The sequence below is a fragment of the Emys orbicularis genome, chromosome 14, assembly GCF_028017835.1.
Source record: "Emys orbicularis isolate rEmyOrb1 chromosome 14, rEmyOrb1.hap1, whole genome shotgun sequence".
Lineage (NCBI taxonomy): Eukaryota > Metazoa > Chordata > Testudines > Emydidae > Emys > Emys orbicularis.
Genome location: NC_088696.1, coordinates 1,023,055 through 1,044,113, shown reverse-complemented (window position 1 = coordinate 1,044,113; position 21,059 = coordinate 1,023,055). Strand labels below are relative to the sequence as shown.

At 48.0% G+C, this 21,059-nt stretch overlaps 1 protein-coding gene across 1 annotated transcript in view; it reads left to right on the top strand.

Moving 5' to 3' along the window:
* PMFBP1 (polyamine modulated factor 1 binding protein 1) overlaps nucleotides 1-21,059 on the top strand; it is a 353,820-nt gene that overhangs the window by 281,190 nt on the left and 51,571 nt on the right. Inside the window, exon 13 of the mRNA XM_065416399.1 lies at nucleotides 18,924-18,943. Within this exon, the coding sequence (XP_065272471.1) occupies nucleotides 18,924-18,943 (20 nt within the window). The remainder of the gene's footprint in view (nucleotides 1-18,923; nucleotides 18,944-21,059) is intronic.

Genomic DNA, 21,059 nt, shown 5'->3' with positions numbered 1-21,059 from the left:
TGGGGTGCCCTTGGCCCTCACGGCATTCCCAAAGCTGATGGGAATCATGGCTTCGAACCAGTGAGCCAGGAGTGCAGCGTTCTCTCCTTATGGGATCTCTGGGAAAGGCTGCCTGAGCAAGAGAAGTAGCTTCTCGTATTCCACAAGCCACCCATTCTCACCAGCACAACTCATAATCAATAGAGGAGAGCTCCCCGATTCATTGCCAAGGAGCCTGCTCCAAGACAGGGGGTACAGAGGCCCGTCCTCAGAACTTGTTCCGAAAAAAAAAATCAAATCTCTGCCACTCAGTAACAGGTCTCCTAGGCTGCAGCCCCGTCCCCTCTGCAGAACACTTGTTTTCTTTGTGAGTATTGTGGCCCAGAAGCCAATACTACACTTGTGGGCCATTCAGCCCACGGCATGAAATCCCACACGCAACTGCTGGCTCTCCCACGCCAACCTTCTTAAGGGAAAATGCTGTCAGAGCACTCATCCATCCATATCCAATGGATGCCAGCCAGTAATCCAGAGATGTAACCCAGGGAAGATGGACCTGGATAGAAACCAGCTAAGTATAAACCCTTCAAATCACAAGCAGTTGGGAAGGACACCAAAGCTCTCCTCCCCAAACTCCTAAAGGGAATCTCAGCCACTTGTATGAATGGCGACAACCCTCCCCTATGGCAACAAGTAGCCAGGGGACCAGAGAAACGGTCTGCTCCTCTGAGCAGTGTCTGCAAGGAAAACATGGTACGTGAGGAGACACGCTCTCCCAAGTACGTGGAACCTCAACCAAGAGTGCCCTTGATCTGACCCAAAAGTACTTTGTACCACCAGTGGATCATATTGCAAACTTCTCCAACAGGAAGGTCCCGGATTTCTGCCCCAGTCAGAGGTATCCTTAGGCCTGACAGAACTGCATTTTCCTTCCCAGGGCCAGGTCAATTAATGTATCCTCCTTGCTCCTGCTCGCTCCACAGTCATTGATGTCCTTACCCAGTAAGGACATCTGCAGGGTTATCTTGAAGGAGAGGGGGAAATGTGAACTACAGCTTACAGGGTTCTAAATTAACAATATCAATTCAAGAAAGGCCGTGGGCTCATGGGATTGTGGATGGCTCAGGAGACCTTGGCTCAACATGCAACTGTGTTTAAAAAAAAAAAAAAATAAGGTGTTAGGCTGCGTAAGGAAAATGATAGAGAAAAATACAGAGGCTGATAGAACACCATATATAGACCAATGGTTTGCCCTCATCTGGATACTGTGTGCAGGACTGGTCACCCCATCTCAAAAAGGACATTGCAGAATGAGAGGCGATCAGAGAAGCGCGATACAGGTAAGGGCTGGAAAAGCTTTCATATGAAGAGAGATTGGGATTTTACCTGAAAAATGAGATGAATAAGAGAAGATATGATGGAAGTACATAAAACAATCAATGGTCTGGATAGAGTAGGATAGGAGCTTCTCTTCTCCGTGGGACAGTCAATGAAACTTAAAGTTGTCAAATTCAAACTCAATAAAAATAAATACTTTTTATACAGCATTGGACAGTGGAACTCATTGCCAGAGGATATTGTTGAGACAAGAACTTAGCAAGATTCAAAGAAGACCTGGACATTTTGATGGATAAAAAGAATACACAGAATTGTTATAGCTAATGGTAACATTTTAGAAGAGAGAGAGAACCTCATGCTTCAAAGCATAAGCCAGTCTCTAACTATTAGGGGTTAGGAGGTAACTCTCTTGGTGGACAGATAAGTCAGCTTCCGGGAGGAAGGGGACAAATAACATTACAGTCTCAGCCAGAGGAAAATAAAATGGTAACAAGGCAGAGCCTCACCTGGTCGCATCTTTCAGCCTAGGATCGTGTTTGGAGGAACAAACAAAAACAGATCTTGCTGCAGTTACAGCTTGTGGTCATCAGCATAATGCCTAGAAAGTACAAGCCAGGCAAGTAATCCCCCAGTTCCTCCATTCCCCTAGCTAAGGCCTGGCTCAGGAGTCTCCTGTGTTGGGAAGAAAGGCAAAGCTCACTTTCTCTCCCATTCCCCAAAGCCTCTGTTGCTTGCTTTATGGTTCCCCTCAGGAGGCACGGCTCTCAGTGCCGCCTGCCAGCAGCCTCGCTGTCCCCGCTTCTCTCCACATACTGCAGCTCAGGCAGCTCGAAGGGCTAGTACCACCTTTCTGGCCAATAAAGGGCCTAACCTCCTGCTGCTTCACACAGGGAGGGGACACCTACACTTGTCCTGAGCGACTCGGGTGAGTCCAGATGTCCTGAGACGGCACCTAATGGCCTGGAGCTGAGAGACTGAGCTTGCTTCAGCACAGCTGCTGCAGCGTCTGAACGATTCCTTATTCCAGATGAGGCAAGACTCTGACAGGAAGATGTGAAGAGTTTGGTTGGTATCATGTGCAGAAAGAAACGCAATTACTTTGCGAACAGCAGTCAGAGATGCACTGGAATTTCTTTGAGCAAGTTTTCATAAAGACATGAGCCTCAGTTCCCTCAGATGTGAGGTTCTGGTTTCTGGCACTCTCAAGCCACATTTGCCATTTTCTAACTGAATTCTATAGCTGCATACCACCAGATTCTTCAGAGACCGTTTAGACATCCCTTTGTCAGCCAGCAGACCTTGAGTCTGGTTCTTCACGTATTGATTAAATTGTGAAGAAAGGCAGCTGTGCTTGTACTAAAGGAGATTTAAAGTAGGCTTTTTCCTAGCCGTTACTTCAACAAGAAGATGAAGTGAACTACTTTCAATCAGAAATCCCTACCTGCAGTCCTTTCCCAATAAAATCATGCTTCACCTAGCTCCAGATTTAGTTCCTAAAAAGAACATGGTGTTTCATTTGAACCAGAGTCTCTTTCTTCACCATTTTACTCCAGCCTCAGGCATGCTCTAGAAAAGTCATTGCACACCCTGGTTGTTAAACAAGCCATCATATTCTCTTTGCACAGCATTAGGGAGAGGTGAAAGGTAGATGCTTTCCATTTTAAATGATAGCCTGATAAAGCATTGCTTCTAATTTATCCGACTCTAGCGAAATTCCTCCTTGGGATATTAAGAATCATTTGACTAGGGGACTGCTACATTGTGGGCATAAAAGGACAGAGTTACATGCGGAGAGCTCTGCAGAACTGCTACATGTCTTTGCTTCAGTGTTTCACTAACACCACAAAATCAATATATGGCCTTCAGCTGGTGCAGCTTTTGGCCACAGACTTCTTCAAGGTGCTCTTGATAAACCCCCAAAAAGTAAATAACTGGGATACTTGTGGGGTTTGCCTCTTTGAGTTAAAAAATAAATAAAAAAAATAAAATTTTTTTTGCATGTTGAGTCCCACCCTGTCACTGCTTTGTGCTTCTCAGCAGAATGGAGTCCAAGGTGTTCAGTTTTGACCTATAAAACTGTAAATGGGCTGGGACCTGTTTCTGCTCCATGCCATGGTGGTGCACCCCTGACTGGCTGGAGCCGGGGCTCCCTTGCTGTAACAGGAAGGGAACTGCTGGCAGAACATTCTCTGTGAGGGCATGTCTGCTCTCAGGCTGGAACAGCCCAGACTTGTTCTCCGGGATGTGTTACAAAGACCATCTGTTTGGGGAGAGTGGAAGGACTCGTGTTCTCCCCAGTATTCCGTGCTGGGTGGTCTTGCTGTTCTTTGTTTATTGTTCTGAATGGTAGTTTTAATTGATGCAGGGCATCTACACCTGGGACAGGTGTCTTTTATGTTGCTTTAAAGTCTAAATAAATAAATAAATAAATAAATAAATGCAAAAAAATTATACATCTGTGGAAAATTGCAGAATGCAGCAAAAATAGCAGACTCTAAATCACAGGATCCATGCCCATAATGTTCTCCTTTTCTTTGTCAATGTATTGGGGTGTTTTTGTATTTTTGGGGTGCATTGGAGATTGTCCTGGGAGATTTTCAGTGAGACATTTAAAATCTCTTATGCAAATTGTCCCAGCAGCAGCCCTGGGTCCGGACACAAAAGGTGAATGTGCTGGGATCTGTCAAAAGGGTGGGGCCTCCATTATACTCTTTTTAAAGAAAAGAGCTTAGCAGATACCCACTGAGCATACTCAACGTGATATTTTGCATTTGCGTAGTTTGATGTTTAATTTGGGAAGGTGCTAGGCCTCGGGAAGGTTGTCCAAGCTAAGCTTAAAAATGTAGCTATTTTTCTATGGCCCCGTTTAGAGAAGTGTGGTCAGAACTCTTTGTCGCTGGTGGAAGTAGCTTTTTCACTCTCTCCATAACTCCAAAGTAGGTGAAGCAATTTTACTCAAACATTTGAATAAATGAATCTTCAGGCAGAGATTCAGCATGGAAAATTCCAGCCCCAAGATGTGACTGTTTTAGAGAGTTCTGAGCATGTGAACACGGGAGGTTTTCGTGCCAGCTGTTTTGTGATCCTAACTATTTCCTCAATCCTGCAAACCCTCAAGCGTGTGTGTAACTTCAGCCCACCTGCTCTAATGGAATATCCTGTCTAAGGAGAACAAACAGCTGGAATAATTCATTCAGTCCAAGATCTCCTACAGGAATTCTCAGACAATCTCTTCAAAGTCTTGATCAGCCCCATTAAACATAAACCTGAATAATAAGTGATTTGTCAGCAAAGGACCATCTCACTATATTGTATATCCAGTTCAGGAATGTGGAAAATAGATTATTAGATTTTAAGGCCAGAAGGGATCATACTGATCATCTAATCTGACCTCCTGCATAACGCAGGCCATCAGCTTTCATTGAATTAATTCCTGCTTCAAGTCCAACATCTGTGGTTGAACTAGATCAGACCTTTTAGAAAAACATCCAATCTTGATTTAAAAATTGCCAGTGATGGAAAATCCACCACAACCCTTGGTAAATTGTTCCAGTGGTTAATTACCTCGCTATTAAAAATGTGCAGTTTATTTCTAGTCCGAATTTGTCTACTTTCATTTTCCAGCCATCAGATCTTGTTATACTTTTGTAAAAAGCAACAGAGGGTCCTGTGGCACCTTTAAGACTAACAGAAGTATTGGGAGCATAAGCTTTCGTGGGTAAGAACCTCACTTCTTCAGATGCAAGTAATGGAAATCTCCAGAGGCAGGTATAAATCAGTGTGGAGATAACGAGGTTAGTTCAATCAGGGAGGGTGAGGTGCTCTGCTAGCAGTAGAGGTGTGAACACCAAGGGAGGAGAAACTGCTTCTGTAGTTGGATAGCCATTCACAGTCTTTGTTTAATCCTGATCTGATGGTGTCAAATTTGCAAATGAACTGGAGCTCAGCAGTTTCTCTTTGGAGTCTGGTCCTGAAGTTTTTTTGCTGTAAGATGGCTACCTTAACATCTGCTATTGTGTGGCCAGGGAGGTTAAAGTGTTCTCCTACAGGTTTTTGTATATTGCCATTCCTGATATCTGACTTGTGTCCATTTATCCTCTTGCGTAGTGACTGTCCAGTTTGGCCTCTGCTATGTACATTGGCCAAACTGGACAGTCACTACGCAAGAGGATAAATGGACACAAGTCAGATATCAGGAATGGCAATATACAAAAACCTGTAGGAGAACACTTTAACCTCCCTGGCCACACAATAGCAGATGTTAAGGTAGCCATCTTACAGCAAAAAAACTTCAGGACCAGACTCCAAAGAGAAACTGCTGAGCTCCAGTTCATTTGCAAATTTGACACCATCAGATCAGGATTAAACAAAGACTGTGAATGGCTATCCAACTACAGAAGCAGTTTCTCCTCCCTTGGTGTTCACACCTCTACTGCTAGCAGAGCACCTCACCCTCCCTGATTGAACTAACCTCGTTATCTCCACACTGATTTATACCTGCCTCTGGAGATTTCCATTACTTGCATCTGAAGAAGTGAGGTTCTTACCCACGAAAGCTTATGCTCCCAATACTTCTGTTAGTCTTAAAGGTGCCACAGGACCCTCTGTTGCTTTTTACAGATTCAGACTAACACGGCTACCCCTCTGATACATGTTATACTTTTGTTTGCTAGGCTCAAATTTCTGTTCCCTGTATAGATACTTGTGACTCAAGTCTGTGATCAAGTCGCCTCTTAACTGTCTCTTTGTTAAGCTAAATAGATGGAGCTTCTTGAATCTATCACCGTCAGGCAGGTTTTCTAATCCTTTAATTGTTTTCATGGCTCCTCTCTGAACACTCTCCAAGTTATCGACATCCTTCTTGAGTTGTGGACAGGACACAGCATTCCCGTCAGCTGTTGCATCAGTGCCAAATACAGAAGTAATATAACCTCCCTATTCTTCCTCAGTATTCCCATGTAAACATCTCAGGATTGCATTAGCTTTTTTGGCCACTGCATTACACTGGGAGCTCATGTTCAGCTGATTGTCTACCATGATCCCCAGTCTTTTTTTCAGATTCAGTGCTTCCCAGGATAGAGTCCCCCCCTCTTGTAAATATGGGCTGCATTCTTTGTTCCTAGATGTGTGAACTTATATTTGGCTGTATTGAAATGTATTCCAGGATCACTCTGAAACCCCTGGCTAAAATGACTCTGGCAGGGTGGACCACGCTCATTAGCCTGGGTAATTGGACAGCTGGTCTAAGAGAAGGTTCCTCCAAAATAAACCTGCAGGCAGCAAGTCCTTCCGTTGCTCGGTTTATCTGGTACCTTTTCACACTCTGAGAGCTCCTTATTTTAAACCTTCAGGCGTGTTGTGGAGCTGGGTCTCACTCGTCACAGGGGCCTTGGACATGTTTGAACAAATTTGGATAAGAAATAAAGTTAGGAATGTTTGAAAATCTCCCTCTGCCCAGGGTGAAGCTTTCCTTTCTTTCTGGCATGGAGCAGCATGAGCCTTGTTCTCTAAAAGTAGGACAGTTCGGATGGCTATGTCAAGAAATAGGACACCTGGCCTCCTACCTTAGGATAGGCCAAAAGTCAATTGACTCATTGAAAATTAGGTCACCTGGTCACTGCATACACAAGGTCATGTGCCACTTCTCCACCAATGGGTAGCTGATCAGTACTTCTGCTGCCTACTGAAGAGTACATGTACTGTGAGAAGGCACTAGATCAGGAGATCCGTCTTCTGTTGCCAGCTCTGCCATAGACTCTCAGTTAGATCTTCAACAAGTCACTTTGGCTCTGGATTTTCTAAGCTGTGTATGCAGAAGTTTGCAAAATGACAGACCTAATTTGTGTGCACAATGACCATATTTAGACTGCATGCACAACTAGGTATTTGTCTGCACAAATGCCCATTATGCATATAACTGGCCATTGGGATGCACAAATACCATATTTGCATGTGCAGTCATAGTAACAGCATGTGCAATTTAGGCATGCGTATAGTTTAGAAAATCAAGCACTTAATTTGACCATGCCTTAATTGCCAGCTGTACAAAGTGGCCATAATGATACCTGCTTACCTCACAGGAGGATGGTGAGGTTTAATTAATTAATGGTCATAGAGTGGTTTGAGATCCTCACATGGAAGGTGCTGAAGATGGACAAAATAGTACTGATAGCACAAAGCTTACTAAGTCCCGAGCCCCTGACCCAGCCTTGTTGGAGTGTGTTTGCTAATCCGTGGGTAATCCAGGGTAATGTAGATGAGAGACGGGTTGAGGACATGTAATACATAACGTCAAAGCACTTTCTGGACATGAGAACTCTTCCCCATCCTGGGCAGACAGTATCTCTGCACACAGTCACTGGGGGTGTGCAGTCTTCCTGTGGGGATGGAAAGGGTGTCTGGTAGTGTGAGAGCGAGGTAGGGGTGTCTAAGGACAGACACAGTGCCGCTCCTCAAAATAGAAAACATCTCTATTGCTCTCCTCCCTCCCACATCTCTGTCAGCTCTTCTGAATGAAAGCTCGGCTTTCTTTGTTTTCCTGATTTCCATTTTGTATCCTAAAATATTCACTCCGAGTTCCGCTTGACAGACGTGCCTAATCTAATCTCCACGTCTGCTTTCTAATTTTCCCAGTCAGGATAAAACAAATCGGCTGGCATTAATTGCCTGCGCAGTGGCCCGAAGCTTTGAGCTGTGATTTACGAGCTCGGAGCAGGCGCTCTGCAACACATTTTTCTTAATTTATTTTTAATGAGTCTCTCAATTAATTTTCTTGGAAACATCTTAATGATGTTGGAGGCGGGTGTTAATAAGGTCTACACCAGCTCCTCATTTTGCATATTTTAAAGTGCTGAATGGCATCACAAGCGCACACTCTTAGTTTTAAGCAGGAAAACTGCTTATGGTTGGATTCAGAATTTTTTCTAATGTAGTGCCTCTCTCTTTGCTTAGCCTGTCAGACTTTACAGGTCTGTGGTGGGTCTCCCTGACACACCCAGCCATGCTATCTGACTCCACGAGGTGCAGTGAGAGTGCACAGTCTGCCATGGTGCCACGGCTGAATGCCAGGGCCACTTACCCAGAATGCAGATCAGAGTGGGGAGATGGGAAAGGTCCATGGGCTACTGTAGGAGACACTCGAGGGCAGCACTGGGGCCATGTCAATGAGCTCCCGGAAACCCTGGCTGGTTAACCCCTCCTTGTGAATTAACCAGCATACCCAGTCCACCGGGGTCCCTTCAGCAAGCGTCTTTATGATTGTTCATGTTCCAAGTACATCCCCACATAGCAGCAGTTTTGTGGAGCCCCCTTCCTGCTCCCTGGCTCAGCTGTTTGTTCTGTTTGCTGAGCTACCCACCGGTGAGCTGCTTACCTCATCAGGCCCTCTGCCGGTGCAAGTGATCCCTTCTACCCTTCCAAACCCAAACGACCTGAGTCCCTCCCACTCTACCTACACCCAGGGACCAGGGTGCTGGCTCCAAAGGACTCGCTCTTTAGCTACTCCCAGCACCTGTCACAGCCCATTTGTTTTTACAGCAAACCCACAATCAGAAAACTACAGGCCTGTAGAAAAGTGGGAGAGTCGATGTAACATGGTGACTCCCAGCCACGCAGAGTCTGCCTGGAGTGATGCTTTTCTGAGGCTATTTGAGCTTCTGGACATCATGACTGCTGAGTGGGAGACTGGGCTCCTCGCTCCTCTCTGGTCTGTCAAATGGCCACCAGACACTGCAGCTCATTCCTGGCCTGTGGTGCCTTTGGACAGGACTCCCTTGGGCATGACTGACCGCGTGAGCTCCTGGGTCTGGCATGGAGGAGCTGAGCCCCTCCACTTGAGGGTAGCCCAGGGGAGAAGTCCCTGCTCTAGCCCTGCAGCCCGTGGGGAATATGGAGCTCACAGAGACTTGAGCACTGCACAGATTGCATAACATCAGCTGCTTCCTTGGGGCGGTTTAATGTTCTTTTCAGTTCTCCGCACTCTCGTCTCCTGAGATGTGGAAGCTTCCTTCTTGCATGTGCCCTGGCTGTGGTTACTTGGCAGCCAAGCTGCCTCTGGCTTCTCCAGGCTAGTTTAGTCCTGAGTTTTCCCTGAGGGGAAGGTCATTCCCCGTGTGACATGGAGCTGGATTTTGGACTGGGATCCCTGTACTTATGTACATTGATGGATCAGTGTTTAGCTTTGCATCGCAGCTATATTTACTCTCCCCTCTGCTCACACCATCAACCACACCACCAGAACCTCATCCCACAGCACCCCTTTTCACTCACGCATATACACCATCCATCTCCAGCAGGGAAGGTTCTCGTCCTCATTGCGTTCATTGTATTTACAGGCTTGTCTGCATGGAGCCTTAGAGTGCAGCAAGCCAGTGTGAATCTACTACACACTAGTGTGCTGCACACACAGTTCTTCTTCGAGCAGTGTCCCTATGGGTGCGCCACTCTAGGTATGTCTGCGTCCCTGCGCTGCTGATTGCAGAACTTGGGTAGCCGTGTCCGTTGGGCCTGCACATGCGCAGTCTCTCCTTGTGCTGCGCCAGGAGGCTACTCAGCGCGTGCAGGCTAACGCCCCTTGGTTCCTTGTCAGCTGCCCTGGCTAGAGACAGAGCCGTGAGCCATCCGTTAAGACTATCGCTTTTCGTTACATACCGATAGTTAGTTAGTCTCCTAGTCACAGGCGGCGTGTGACTCTTGCGTCTGGGAAGGCTGGACATGAGCGCCGGAAGCTCCCTAGAAGTGGGGGGGGCACCCTCACCCAGACTATGGCCCTGCCCCCCCACTCAGCCTCTTCCTCCAAGGCCCCCTCCTTGCTCCTCTCCACCCCCCCCCCCGAAGCCCGTGTCCACTCCTCCTGTCCCCTGAGGCCCCCTCACCCACCACTCGCTCCTCTCTGTCCTCTCGCTCCTTTCTGCCTTAAGGGTGAGCAACCGGGGTGGGGGTGGGGCAGGGACAAGAAGAGGCAGAGCGAGGGTGGGGCTTTGGGACAAGAGGCCAAGCTAAGCCTCAGTGCGGAGCGCAAGTGGGGCCATGATTCTGGCGTTGGTGATCCCCCACTTCTCAGGAGCTTCCGGTGGCGGTGCTCCAAAGGCAGCAGGAAGTGCGCCACATCCAGCATTTCATGCCCTGTTTGGGGAGGGTTAGCCTCCCCAAGCCTCTTACACCCGCCACCCACGCGCCTCGGTCTAGTTCTAGTTGTGGGGGTTTTTCTTCTTTCTTATTTTATCCTTAAAAACTAAAAATAAAAACCTTTATTTTCTTTCCCGCTCTTGTGTCCCCGTCCCCCCCCCCACCGGTCGGGGACCCTTCCCCCCAATAGGGTATACCTGGTTCACTGGGCTTCAAAAAGTGCCTTGTAAAGAGGTAGTCCCAGGTGCGGAAATGCACTCTCCGTGCATTCACCGCCTCAGAGAGGCCACATCCAGCAGAAATATGGTCTTTGCCAACAACTCTGGCCAAGATCCCATAAGGACTGAGAGCTCTGCCAGAAGATCATCTTCATGGAGGCTGCTCTCCGTCCCGAATCACCTGTCAGACGTGAGTCCAGCCCTCTACATCTAAGAAACAAGCTGAGGACCCCTCTCAGAAATCATCTCAGAAGAGAATTGGAAGTCCCCACCGTGAGCCCCGAGATAGCCATAAGTGATCTCCATCTTGCTCAGTAGCTTTGGCACCAAGACCTTCTCAGTCTGGGACCTACGGCTCAAATACTGACAGTAACCGGTACCGCGATAGGCCCACTGACCCGATGGGCACGGGCACTATCATTGGCACCGAAAGACAGGAGTAAGCACTCACGCATGGTACACGAGTCCACATCGGTACCACCAGCAACAGCTCACCCAGCACCGGAACGACCAGTGCCCAGGGCCACCCAGAGGATTCAGGGGGCCTGGGGCAAAGCAATTTTGGGGGCCCCTTCCATTAAAAAAAAGTTGCAATACTATAGAATACTATATTCTCGTGGGGGCCCCTGTGGGGCCCAGGGCCTGGGGCAAATTGCCCCACTTGCCCCCCCCCCTCTGGGCGGCCCTGCCAGTGCACTCAAGGTCCCCATTCCCCCCTGGCACCACCACTAACGCTGAGTCAGTCGGTACCAGTGGAATCCCACCATTCCACGGACTTCCGCATGTCGGACGCACTGGAGTCCCACCTCTTGGTACCAAGACCTTTATTGAGCACGAGAAGTATCCCTGCTGCCATGACGTGCCCCTCCACTCTCTAGCGAGGGCTAAGACAGTGAGCCAGAGGAGATAGCATTCCAGTACTCCTCCCAAGCCCCATATGATACTCACTACCAACAGAGCCCAAGGATATACCCATAGATGGCCCCACCACCATCATCTTGGTACGGCTCCCCATAGGCGCCACCCACCGGGCTCTATGCCCCCCCATGGCCATATTGGGACCCTTGGGTGGCACATTGCCAGCATGCCTCTCAGGCTTCAAGTCTCACCCGAGAACCACAGCATCCAGGGCTTTGGAACCTCCACAAGATATAGAAGAATAGGAGGCCAGTGCCAAGGAAGACGTGACATTGAGGACCATATCCTCCTCTTTTCAGTACGAAGCCATCTTTGGTAGTTGACTTTTGCCTCTTCCAGGAGCTGGCAAAGAGAGTGGCAGACACCCACCAGATACCACTGGAGGAAGTTAAGGACACCCACCATCAACACCTTGACATCCTCCACTCTTCTTCTTCCTCAAAGATCGCCCTCCCTATCAATGAGGCCATCTTAGACTCAGCAAAAACCATGTGGCTAACCCTGTCAGTGGCGCCTACCTGCAAGCAGGTGGACAAATAATACTATGTCCCTGCCAAGGAATCTGAATTCCTAGTCTCCCACCCGCCACCCAACTCCATCGTGGTGGATGCCGTTAACTCCCGTGGTCAACACCACCAGTCAAGGGCTTCTCCCTACAATAGGGATTGGAAGCACTTAGACCTTTTCAGTAGAAAAGCGTACTCTTTGGCCATTCTCCAATTCTGTATCACCAACTTCCAGACCCTCAGGGCGAAATATGATTATATAAATTACTCAAAACTGAATGACTTTATTGAAAAGATGCCAGAATCACATTGTGACCAATTTAAGGCTATTATCCAGGAGGGCCAATTGGTGGCAAAGACATCGCTACAATTTGAACTTGACGCGGCTGCTAGATTCATCTTCACGACTGTGGTGATGTGACGGGCATTGTGGCTCCATCTGTCGGGCTTCCCGAAAGAGGTTCAGTCCACCATTGAGGATCTTCCTTTTGAGGGCACAAAGCTTTTAGCTGGAAAGACTGATTCCTCCCTTCATACCCTGAAGGACTGCGGGGCTACTTTCCGGTCACTGGATATCCATACACCAGGACAAAAGAGACGATTTAGTCCCCAATCCCAACATAGACCACACACATCTCAGTATCAGTCTGAATGCCACTACGAGAGCAATGAAAGAAAGAGAAATTCCCTAAGCACAAACCACCTGGCCCACAATCTTCTTTGTTCCAGACCTCTACTTCGAAGCACCAATGTTGACGTGAGGTTGAGGCGCCATTAGACCACTCCCCCCCCCATTGACACAGCCAACCAAAGTTTCACACCCATTTGGCCAATTGGCAGTGTTCCGCAGTGCCTGGGAATGCATAACGTGGGACTGATGGGTCCTAGAGATCGTTCAAGCTGGGTACTCCGTCCATCCCTCTTCAGGGACCCTTCTCACGAGAGTTTACTGCAATAAGACATAGACCGTCTCCTCCAGTTCGGAGCCATAGAACCAGTACCTCAACATCTACAAGGCAAAGGGTTCTACTCTCATTATTTCCTAATGTGCAAAAGGAAAGGAGGTTGGAGACCCATATTAGACCTCAGAGCTCTCAACAAGTTTGTCAAGGCTCAAAAATTCAAGATGGACACTTTAGCAATGTTCGTTCCAGTGTTGGAACAGAGAGACTGGTTTTTGGCTCTCTACCTTCAGGATGCTTATTTTGATCCTACCGACTCTCAGACGATTCCTCAGATTCACTCTGGGACACGACCACTATCAGTACCGAGTGCTCTCCTTCAGGCTATCAGTGGCCCCGAGAGCATTTTCTAAGGTTCTCTCAGTGGTGGCTGCTCACTTACATTCCCAAGAAATAATGATCTACCCTTACCTGGACGATTGTCTCCTCAGAGCCCAATCTCTCCGGGAGGCTCACCAAGTCACCAAAGCTATGATGCACTTCTTTACAGAACTAGGCCTACAGATCAACACCCAGAAGTCAACCCTCACTCTAGTGCAACGCCTGGAGTTCATCGGGGCCAACCTCAACTCATTAGAGGACAGAGCCCCCTTGCCTCAACATAGGTTCCTGTCCTTAGTCACGTTCAGAGAGACTGTTCAGAACAGCCCACAAATATCAGCTAGACTCTGCCTTCAACTCTTGGGGCATCTGACAGTGGGCATGGCAGTGATACCACATGCCAGGCTTCACCTGCGATACCTTCCAGATGTGGTTCAGTTCAGTCTACTGACCAAACACGGACAGGCTGGATAAATCCCTTTCACCACCCACCAGGATCAAAAATTCCTTGGACTGGTGGCAGGACCCTGCCAACATTTGCGAAGGGGTCCCCTTTTAGCAAACATCACCATTGTTGCTCCTCACCACCGACGCATCACTCATAGCCTCGGGCGCGCATCTAAATAGCCTCACGATGCAAGGCAAATGGTCACTGACAAAGATGTCCCTTCACATAAATCTCCTCAAGCTAAGAGTGGTCAGAAATGCCTGCGCCCATTTCCTCCCACTGATCACAGGATCACACACAAAGATCCTAACAGACAACATAGTCTGTATGTACTACATCAGTTGGCAGGGGACCCAGATCACCCTCCCTATGTGCAGAAGTGATGAGGCTGTGGAATTGGTGTCTCTCCCACAATGTTACACTCTGTGGTGTACCTCTCAGGCACACAAAACTCGATATCAGACAGTCTCAGTAGCAAATTCCCACACAACCATGAGTGGGAGATACACCCAACAGTACTTCATGACGTATTTTGATGATGGGGAACACCCTCCACCTGTTCGCCACTCACCTGACCAAGAAATGTCCACACTACTGCTCTGGAGCTGGGATAGGTCATCATTCCCTGGGCGATGCTCTCCTCATTCCCAGGAACAGAGACCTTCTCTACACCTTTCCTCCATTTCCGCTACTGTTGAAGGTCCTGAGAGAGACAGAGCCCACATCATTCTGAATTCTCCTACTTGGACGAGACAGACCTGGTATCCTTACCTGTCACAGCTCATGACATGCCCACCGATCCCTCTCCCAGTCATTCCGCACATCCTCTCACAGAACAGGATGTACCCTACATCCGAACTGGGGGATTTTCCACCGCAAAGCATGGCTCCTGCTTGGTTCCAACACCTAGAAAGCTCCTGTTCAAGGGTGGTACAAGAGGTTCTGTTTCACAGCAGAAAGTCCTCAACTTGACATACTTATCTGCAGAAATGGTCCAGATTTCAAATTGGGTGCTCTTCCCAACAAATCTCCCCAACATCCGCGACTCTTCCACGTCTCCTAGACTATGCGTTGACCCTAAAGAGATCAGGCCTGTCTTTAAGCTCTCTCAGGATCCAGTAAGCAGCTTTAACAGCTTTCCACCAACCTGTACACAGGTACTCAGTACTCACCTAATCACTAAGAAGTTCCTCAAGCGTATAGTAAACCTCTTCCCACAACCTTGACTTCCAACTCCCACGTGGGACCTAACCTGGTACTGAAAGGATTGACTAGGCCCCCCTTCAAACTCATGGATATCTGTTCGCTTACGCACCTATCAATGAAAACAGCCTTCCGGATAGTGATTATCTTGGCCAGGAGAATAGGGGAGAGAGCTGCTCTGATGGTGCATCCCTGCCCCCTTCCTCCCCCCCCCCCCCCCCGGTATTCTTTCCAGACAAGAGTACAATTAGGCCGCCTCCAAAATTCATCCCTAAGGTAACCTCCCCATTTCACATGAATCAGTTGATTCTCCTTCCAGTCTTCTACCCCAAGCCTCACCAAGACAACAGGGAGGCTATACTGCATACCCTGGTGGACAGGAGAGCCCTGGCCTTCTACCTGGACAGGACTAAGGCCTTCAGGAAGTCCCCTAGACTTTTCCTCTCCATAGTGGAAAGACCCAAGGGCTCAGCAATATCAGCCCAAAGTCTTTCTAAGTGGGTCTCAACTTGCGTCAGACAGTGTGACCACGCTCACAGCATGACTCCTCCAGACTAGTGGTTACAACTCTACCAAGTCCATCTCTTCTTCTGTCGCCTTCTTCAAGGATGTCACTATCTCTGAGATCGGTAGAGCAGTGACATGGGTGTGAGACCACACTTTTGCAGAACACAATGCAGTCATTGGGGACTCCGCCTCCCAGAGCCATCCCGTCCACAGGACGGACCGGGACAACCACCCTGGGCCCCTCGCTTCCGGGGAGGCGCGGGGAGGCCAGGGCAGTCCAGGGCACTAGCGGGGAGCCTGACGCCGGCAGCCGGGGTCAGGCCCGCACCCCGCACTCACCGGCCCGGACGTTTATTTCTTTTTCTTGCCCACAGCCCCCCGGGCTCGGGCTCAGTCTCTGCGGCAACAGCAGCAAGCAACCCGGCCCCAGCGCGCTCCGCTCCGCTGGCTCCCGGCATCGTCTGCTGCCGCAGGGTCCTAGCGCCCCCCAACCACTAGTGCCAGAGCAGGCTGACCCTGACCCTGCCCTTCCACCTCAAGCGGACCCTTCCCTTTTCCGGCAGGACCCTCGGCCCTAGCACAAGTGAGTGCCAGCCAGTAGTCTCCATCATCCGTCACCCAGCACTGGCGTCCCTGCAATGTCCCACACCTCCCCCTTCCACTGCCCTTTTTCCCCTCTCCCAGCACTGGGTGGGGTCCTCCAATGCCACCTCCAGGCCAGGCCCAGCCCTTATCACCTCCCTGCCTCAGGGTCCTCCTTGCCTTTCAGCTCTCCAGCCTTGGGGTCCCCCTCCCCGCTGTACCAGAACCTGGGGTCCCACAACTCTGCTCTCTCCACCACTGACCAGTACTGGGATCTTCCATCCATCCGCTTTTCCGCCTCCCCTCCCAGTCCCCAGAGAAAACAAATCTTAGAGCTCCTCCTCCATGCTGGAGGGTCCTGGGGTCCCCCAGCACCAGGGCTCAGATAGGCTCTCCAAGAGCCACCCAGTTCCCGAGACATGGGCTCTCAGTGTTGCAAATGTGTAATTACATTTCTTTTTAAAATCCACTGATAGTAGCGAGACCATATGCACCTGGGAAGTGAGTTTGCTGCAAGGACGTCCAGGAAGGTGGATTTCAGATTGTAAGCAGCGTGACACTGTTCATGATCGGTGAGGGTTTTTTTAATTATATGAACTTCATTATAATTCTAAAAAAGAACTACACCATCTGACCTGAGCTCTTGTGCAGCTGATAAGAGAGTACCAGCCTTTTGCTGTTCTCAAGCCATGTAGCCAATAAGCACACAATGATTTCGAGATCCCCGACTCCATGGGCACTCTCTGCTGAGAGCCAACTCTGGGTTCACTCACTGCTCATAGAATCATAGCACTGGAAAGGACCTCGAGAGGTCTCTAGTCCAGTCCCCCACACTCATGGCAGGAGTAAGTATTATCTAGACCATCCCTGACAGGTGTTTGTCTAACCTGCTCTTAAAAATCTCCAATGTAGAGATTCCACAACTTCCCTAGGCAATTTATTCCAGTGCTTAACCACCTGACAGAAAGTTTTTCTTAATGTCCAATCTAAACCGCCCTTGCTGCAATTTACACCCATTGCTTCTTGTCCTGTCCTCAGAGGTTAGTTAACAAGAACAATTTTCTCCCTCCTCCTTGTAACAACCTTTTATGTACTTGAAAACTGTTATCATGTTCCCCCTCAGTCTTCTCTTCTCCAGACTAAACAAACCCAGTTTTTTCAATCTTCCCTCATAGGTCATGTTTTCTAGACCTTTCATCTTTTTTGTTGCTCTTCTCTGGACTTTCTTCAATTCATCCACATCTTTCCTGAAATGTGCCTCCCAGAGCTGGATACAGTACTCCAGTTGAGGCCTAATGAGCACGGAGTAGAGCAGAAGAATTACTTCTTGAGTCTTGCTTACATCACTCCTGCTAATACATCCCAGAATGATGTTTGGTTTTTTTGCAACAGCGTTACACTATTGACCCATATTTAGCTTGTGATCCACTATGACCCCCAGATCCCTTTCCTCAGTACTCCTTCCTACGCAGTCATTTCCCATTTATATATGTGCAATTGATTGTTCCTTCCTAAATGGAGTACTTTGCATTTGTCCTTATTGAATTTTATCCTATTTACTTCAGACCATTTCTCCAGTTTTTCCAGATTGTTTTGGATTTTAATCCTATCCTCCAAAGCAACCCCTCCCAGCTTGGTATCGTCCGCAAACTTTATAAGTGTACTCTCTATGCCATTATCTGAATCATTGATGAAGATATTGAACAGAACCAGACCCAGGACCAATCCCAGAGGGACCTCACTCAATATGCCCTTGCAGCTTGACTGTGAACCACTGATAACTACTCTCTGGGAACAGTTTTCCAGGCAATTTTGCACCCACCTTATAGTAGCTCCATCTAGGTTGCATTTCCCTAGTTGGTTTATGAGAAGGTCATGCGAGACAGTATCAAAAGCTTTACTAAAGTCAAAATATACCACATCTACCGCTTCCCCCCAATCCACAAGGATTGTTACCCTGTCAAAGAAAGCTATTAGGTTGGTTTGACATGATTTGTTCTTGACAAATCCATGCTGACTGTTACTTATCACCTTATTATCTTCTAGATGTCTGTAAATTGATTGCTTTATTATTTGCTCCATTATCTTTCCGGGTACAGAAGTTAAGCTGACTGGTCTGTAATTCCCCGGGTTGTCTTTCCCCCTTTTTATAGATGGGCACTATATTTGCCCTTTTCCAGTGCTCTGGAATCTCTCTCGCCTTCCATGACTTTTCAAAGATAATTGCTAATGGCTCAGATATCTCCTCGATCAGTTCCTTGAGTATTCTAGGATACATTTCATCAGGCCATCGTGACTTGAAGACATCTAACTTGTCTAAGTAATTTTTAACTTGTACTTTCCCTATTTTAGTATCTGATCCTACCTCATTTTCACTGGCATTCACTATGTTAGATGTCCAATTACTACTAACCTTTTTGGTGAAAACGGAAACAAAAAAGTCATTTAGCACTTCTGCCGTTTCCACATTTTCTGTTGTTGTTCTCCCACGCACACACAGCCTCAAGTTGAGTAACGGGCCTACCCTGTCCTTGTCTTCCTTTTGCTTCTAATGTATTTGTAGAATGTTTTCTTGTTACCCTTTATGTCTCTAGCTAGTTTAATCTAATTTTGTGCCTTGGCCTTTCTAATTTTGTCCCTACAGACTTGTGCTGTTTGTTTATATTCCTGGTACTTACATAGGCAGCATCCATGCCCCACTTTCTCCCCACATCATCTTCGCCATCCCCTCTTGCTCCTGATTATCTCACTTGTAGATCAGGTTTCTGCCCTCGGCTTCCCTGCGTCTCATGCTGAGGCTGTGGGGGGAGATGAGGCAGCTACATGTGGAGCTCTGTTTTTTGTTCTCCTCGGACCTGCTGGGGACTCAGGGATCGAAGCAGGAAGACAGAGAGAGGGCTGGAATTATTGGACCAAGCTGGCATTTTCGAGTTCAGTGACAGTTCCTGGGCCTGACCTGAACAGTGGCTGCTGGTCTCTTTAAGGCAGGTACTGTGGATTTTGCTTCTCAGTCTGTTCTTTTTAACTTGTTCCCTCCTCTGGTTTACAGTTCCTTTTGTCTTTAATTGGTGATTGTGTATGTGTTTCAGTGAAATATGGCAGCTGTATTGCCTTTTTGTTTTCTCACAGCATGTCAGTCTTCATTAAATCAGAGAGGAATGAGAGAGGATTTGCTTTTGTCCCCGCCAGAACGTGGCAGCTGTTTAATTTCAATTAACATGGCATTGAAAAGAATACCATTAAGGCAGTAATTAAAGTGAGACAGGGCTTCTCTCTCACCTCCAGCGCTTGCCTGATTGTGGGGAGCTGAGTCATAGCAAAGGAGGTTGAGTTGGGTTTGGGGGAATTCTGCTGCTTTGGGCTTTCTTATTCCTGTCACATGAATGGCAGCCCAGGGCTATAGGGGTGCAACTTTCACTAGACTTACTGCTTTGTGTAGTGTCCACTCCATGCTGCTGAGCTAGCCTGAATGCCACTGCACCCCCCAGACGCTCTGGAGTGACCCCCTTCCCCACAACAAGCTCTAACCACCCCACTTCCTTTCCTTGGCTCTGACTGCCCTCTATTCTCCCATGCTGATGATTCTTCAGCCCTCTCCCCACTGAGAATCATTCTGATTTCCCATCCCACTGGACAAGCTTCCTGATTCGCTCCCTCTCCCCTCTCGAAAAGCACCTGGCCCTTCACATACTCCATTTGGAGGGAATCCGGTACATTCTAAGGCCACTCTACACTACTGCTTCTAACCACATTTGTAGCTGGCTACTGGCATGGCTGGCTCTAAAGAGGATGGTCAATGCGTAGTAACCGTGGCAGCTAAAAGTGTTTTCACCCCTTAGAGAGGCCAAGACCAGCATGTCTGTCTTCCTGTAACCAAGCTGTAATGCTTGGCTTGCTGTGCTCACAGACCCTCTAATGAACTGGACGGCAGGCCCACCTTCCTCAGCTCTGTGCAAAGTGCCTTGCGCTACATGCTGTGGGGTGTGCACATCTTCTGTAGAAAACGGTCCTGAACTTCCCAGAATGCACCGATGCAGACAGCTGGGCAGCATGAGAGGTGTGGGTGACAAGCTTGGTTGACACATGGCTGTGTTGTGGAAAAAACAGCAGTGTGAACGCAGTGTGTTGCTGAATCAGATGAGTGTCATGACTGGTTACGAAGGACGGTTGAACTTTTAGTGTGCATTATGCAGTTATTAGCACTCCAAGCCATTTCTCGTCTTCCTGGCTTGGGGAGCAAGTCTTGTAAACAGATAAAGAATAGGTAGGATTTTAACAGCTCATTTGTGGCATTCTCACATCTACAGTGAACTACTTGGGTGTGCAGACTGGAAATGTGGTGTTGATGCTTTGGATAGGAAGTCATCAGGACAGAAATGCTTTTCCTTAGGTAATCTCTTTTATTGGACCAACTTCTGTTGGTGGAGAGACAAGCTTTGGAGCCACACGGAGTTCTTCCTCATGTCTGGGAAAGGTAGTCAGAGTTCACAGCTGAATACAAGGTCCAACAGATCGTTTAGCGTAAGTAGTCCCTTAATTATTTATGTAGGCATGTCAGGGACATGAGGGAGGCTGTGCTCTCAACCCTTACTTTTGCAGTTCCTGTTTAACTTTGCAAGCTTGATGCTTCATTAGCATAAGTTTTTGCATTTAATTTCTTTGCCTTGTATCTATATCCCCCCTACACTTGTAAGTGCTGTGTGTTATAACAGGTACTCACATTTGTTAAGGTTATAGGATGGCCTGACAGGTACCACAGTAACGAGAGAGAGAGACGTTGCAAACCATTCTCCCTTCAAAGCTCCCATTTTCACATGCCTCTTTTGACCTGGAATTTCCCAGGGTGATGCTCTGTCCAAGATTTGCCAAGATTTACGAGCCTCATCAGTAATTATTGAGTTTGGAAAAAATACACTTTTTCTGGTTCTAAAGATATTCTAACCACATTTTT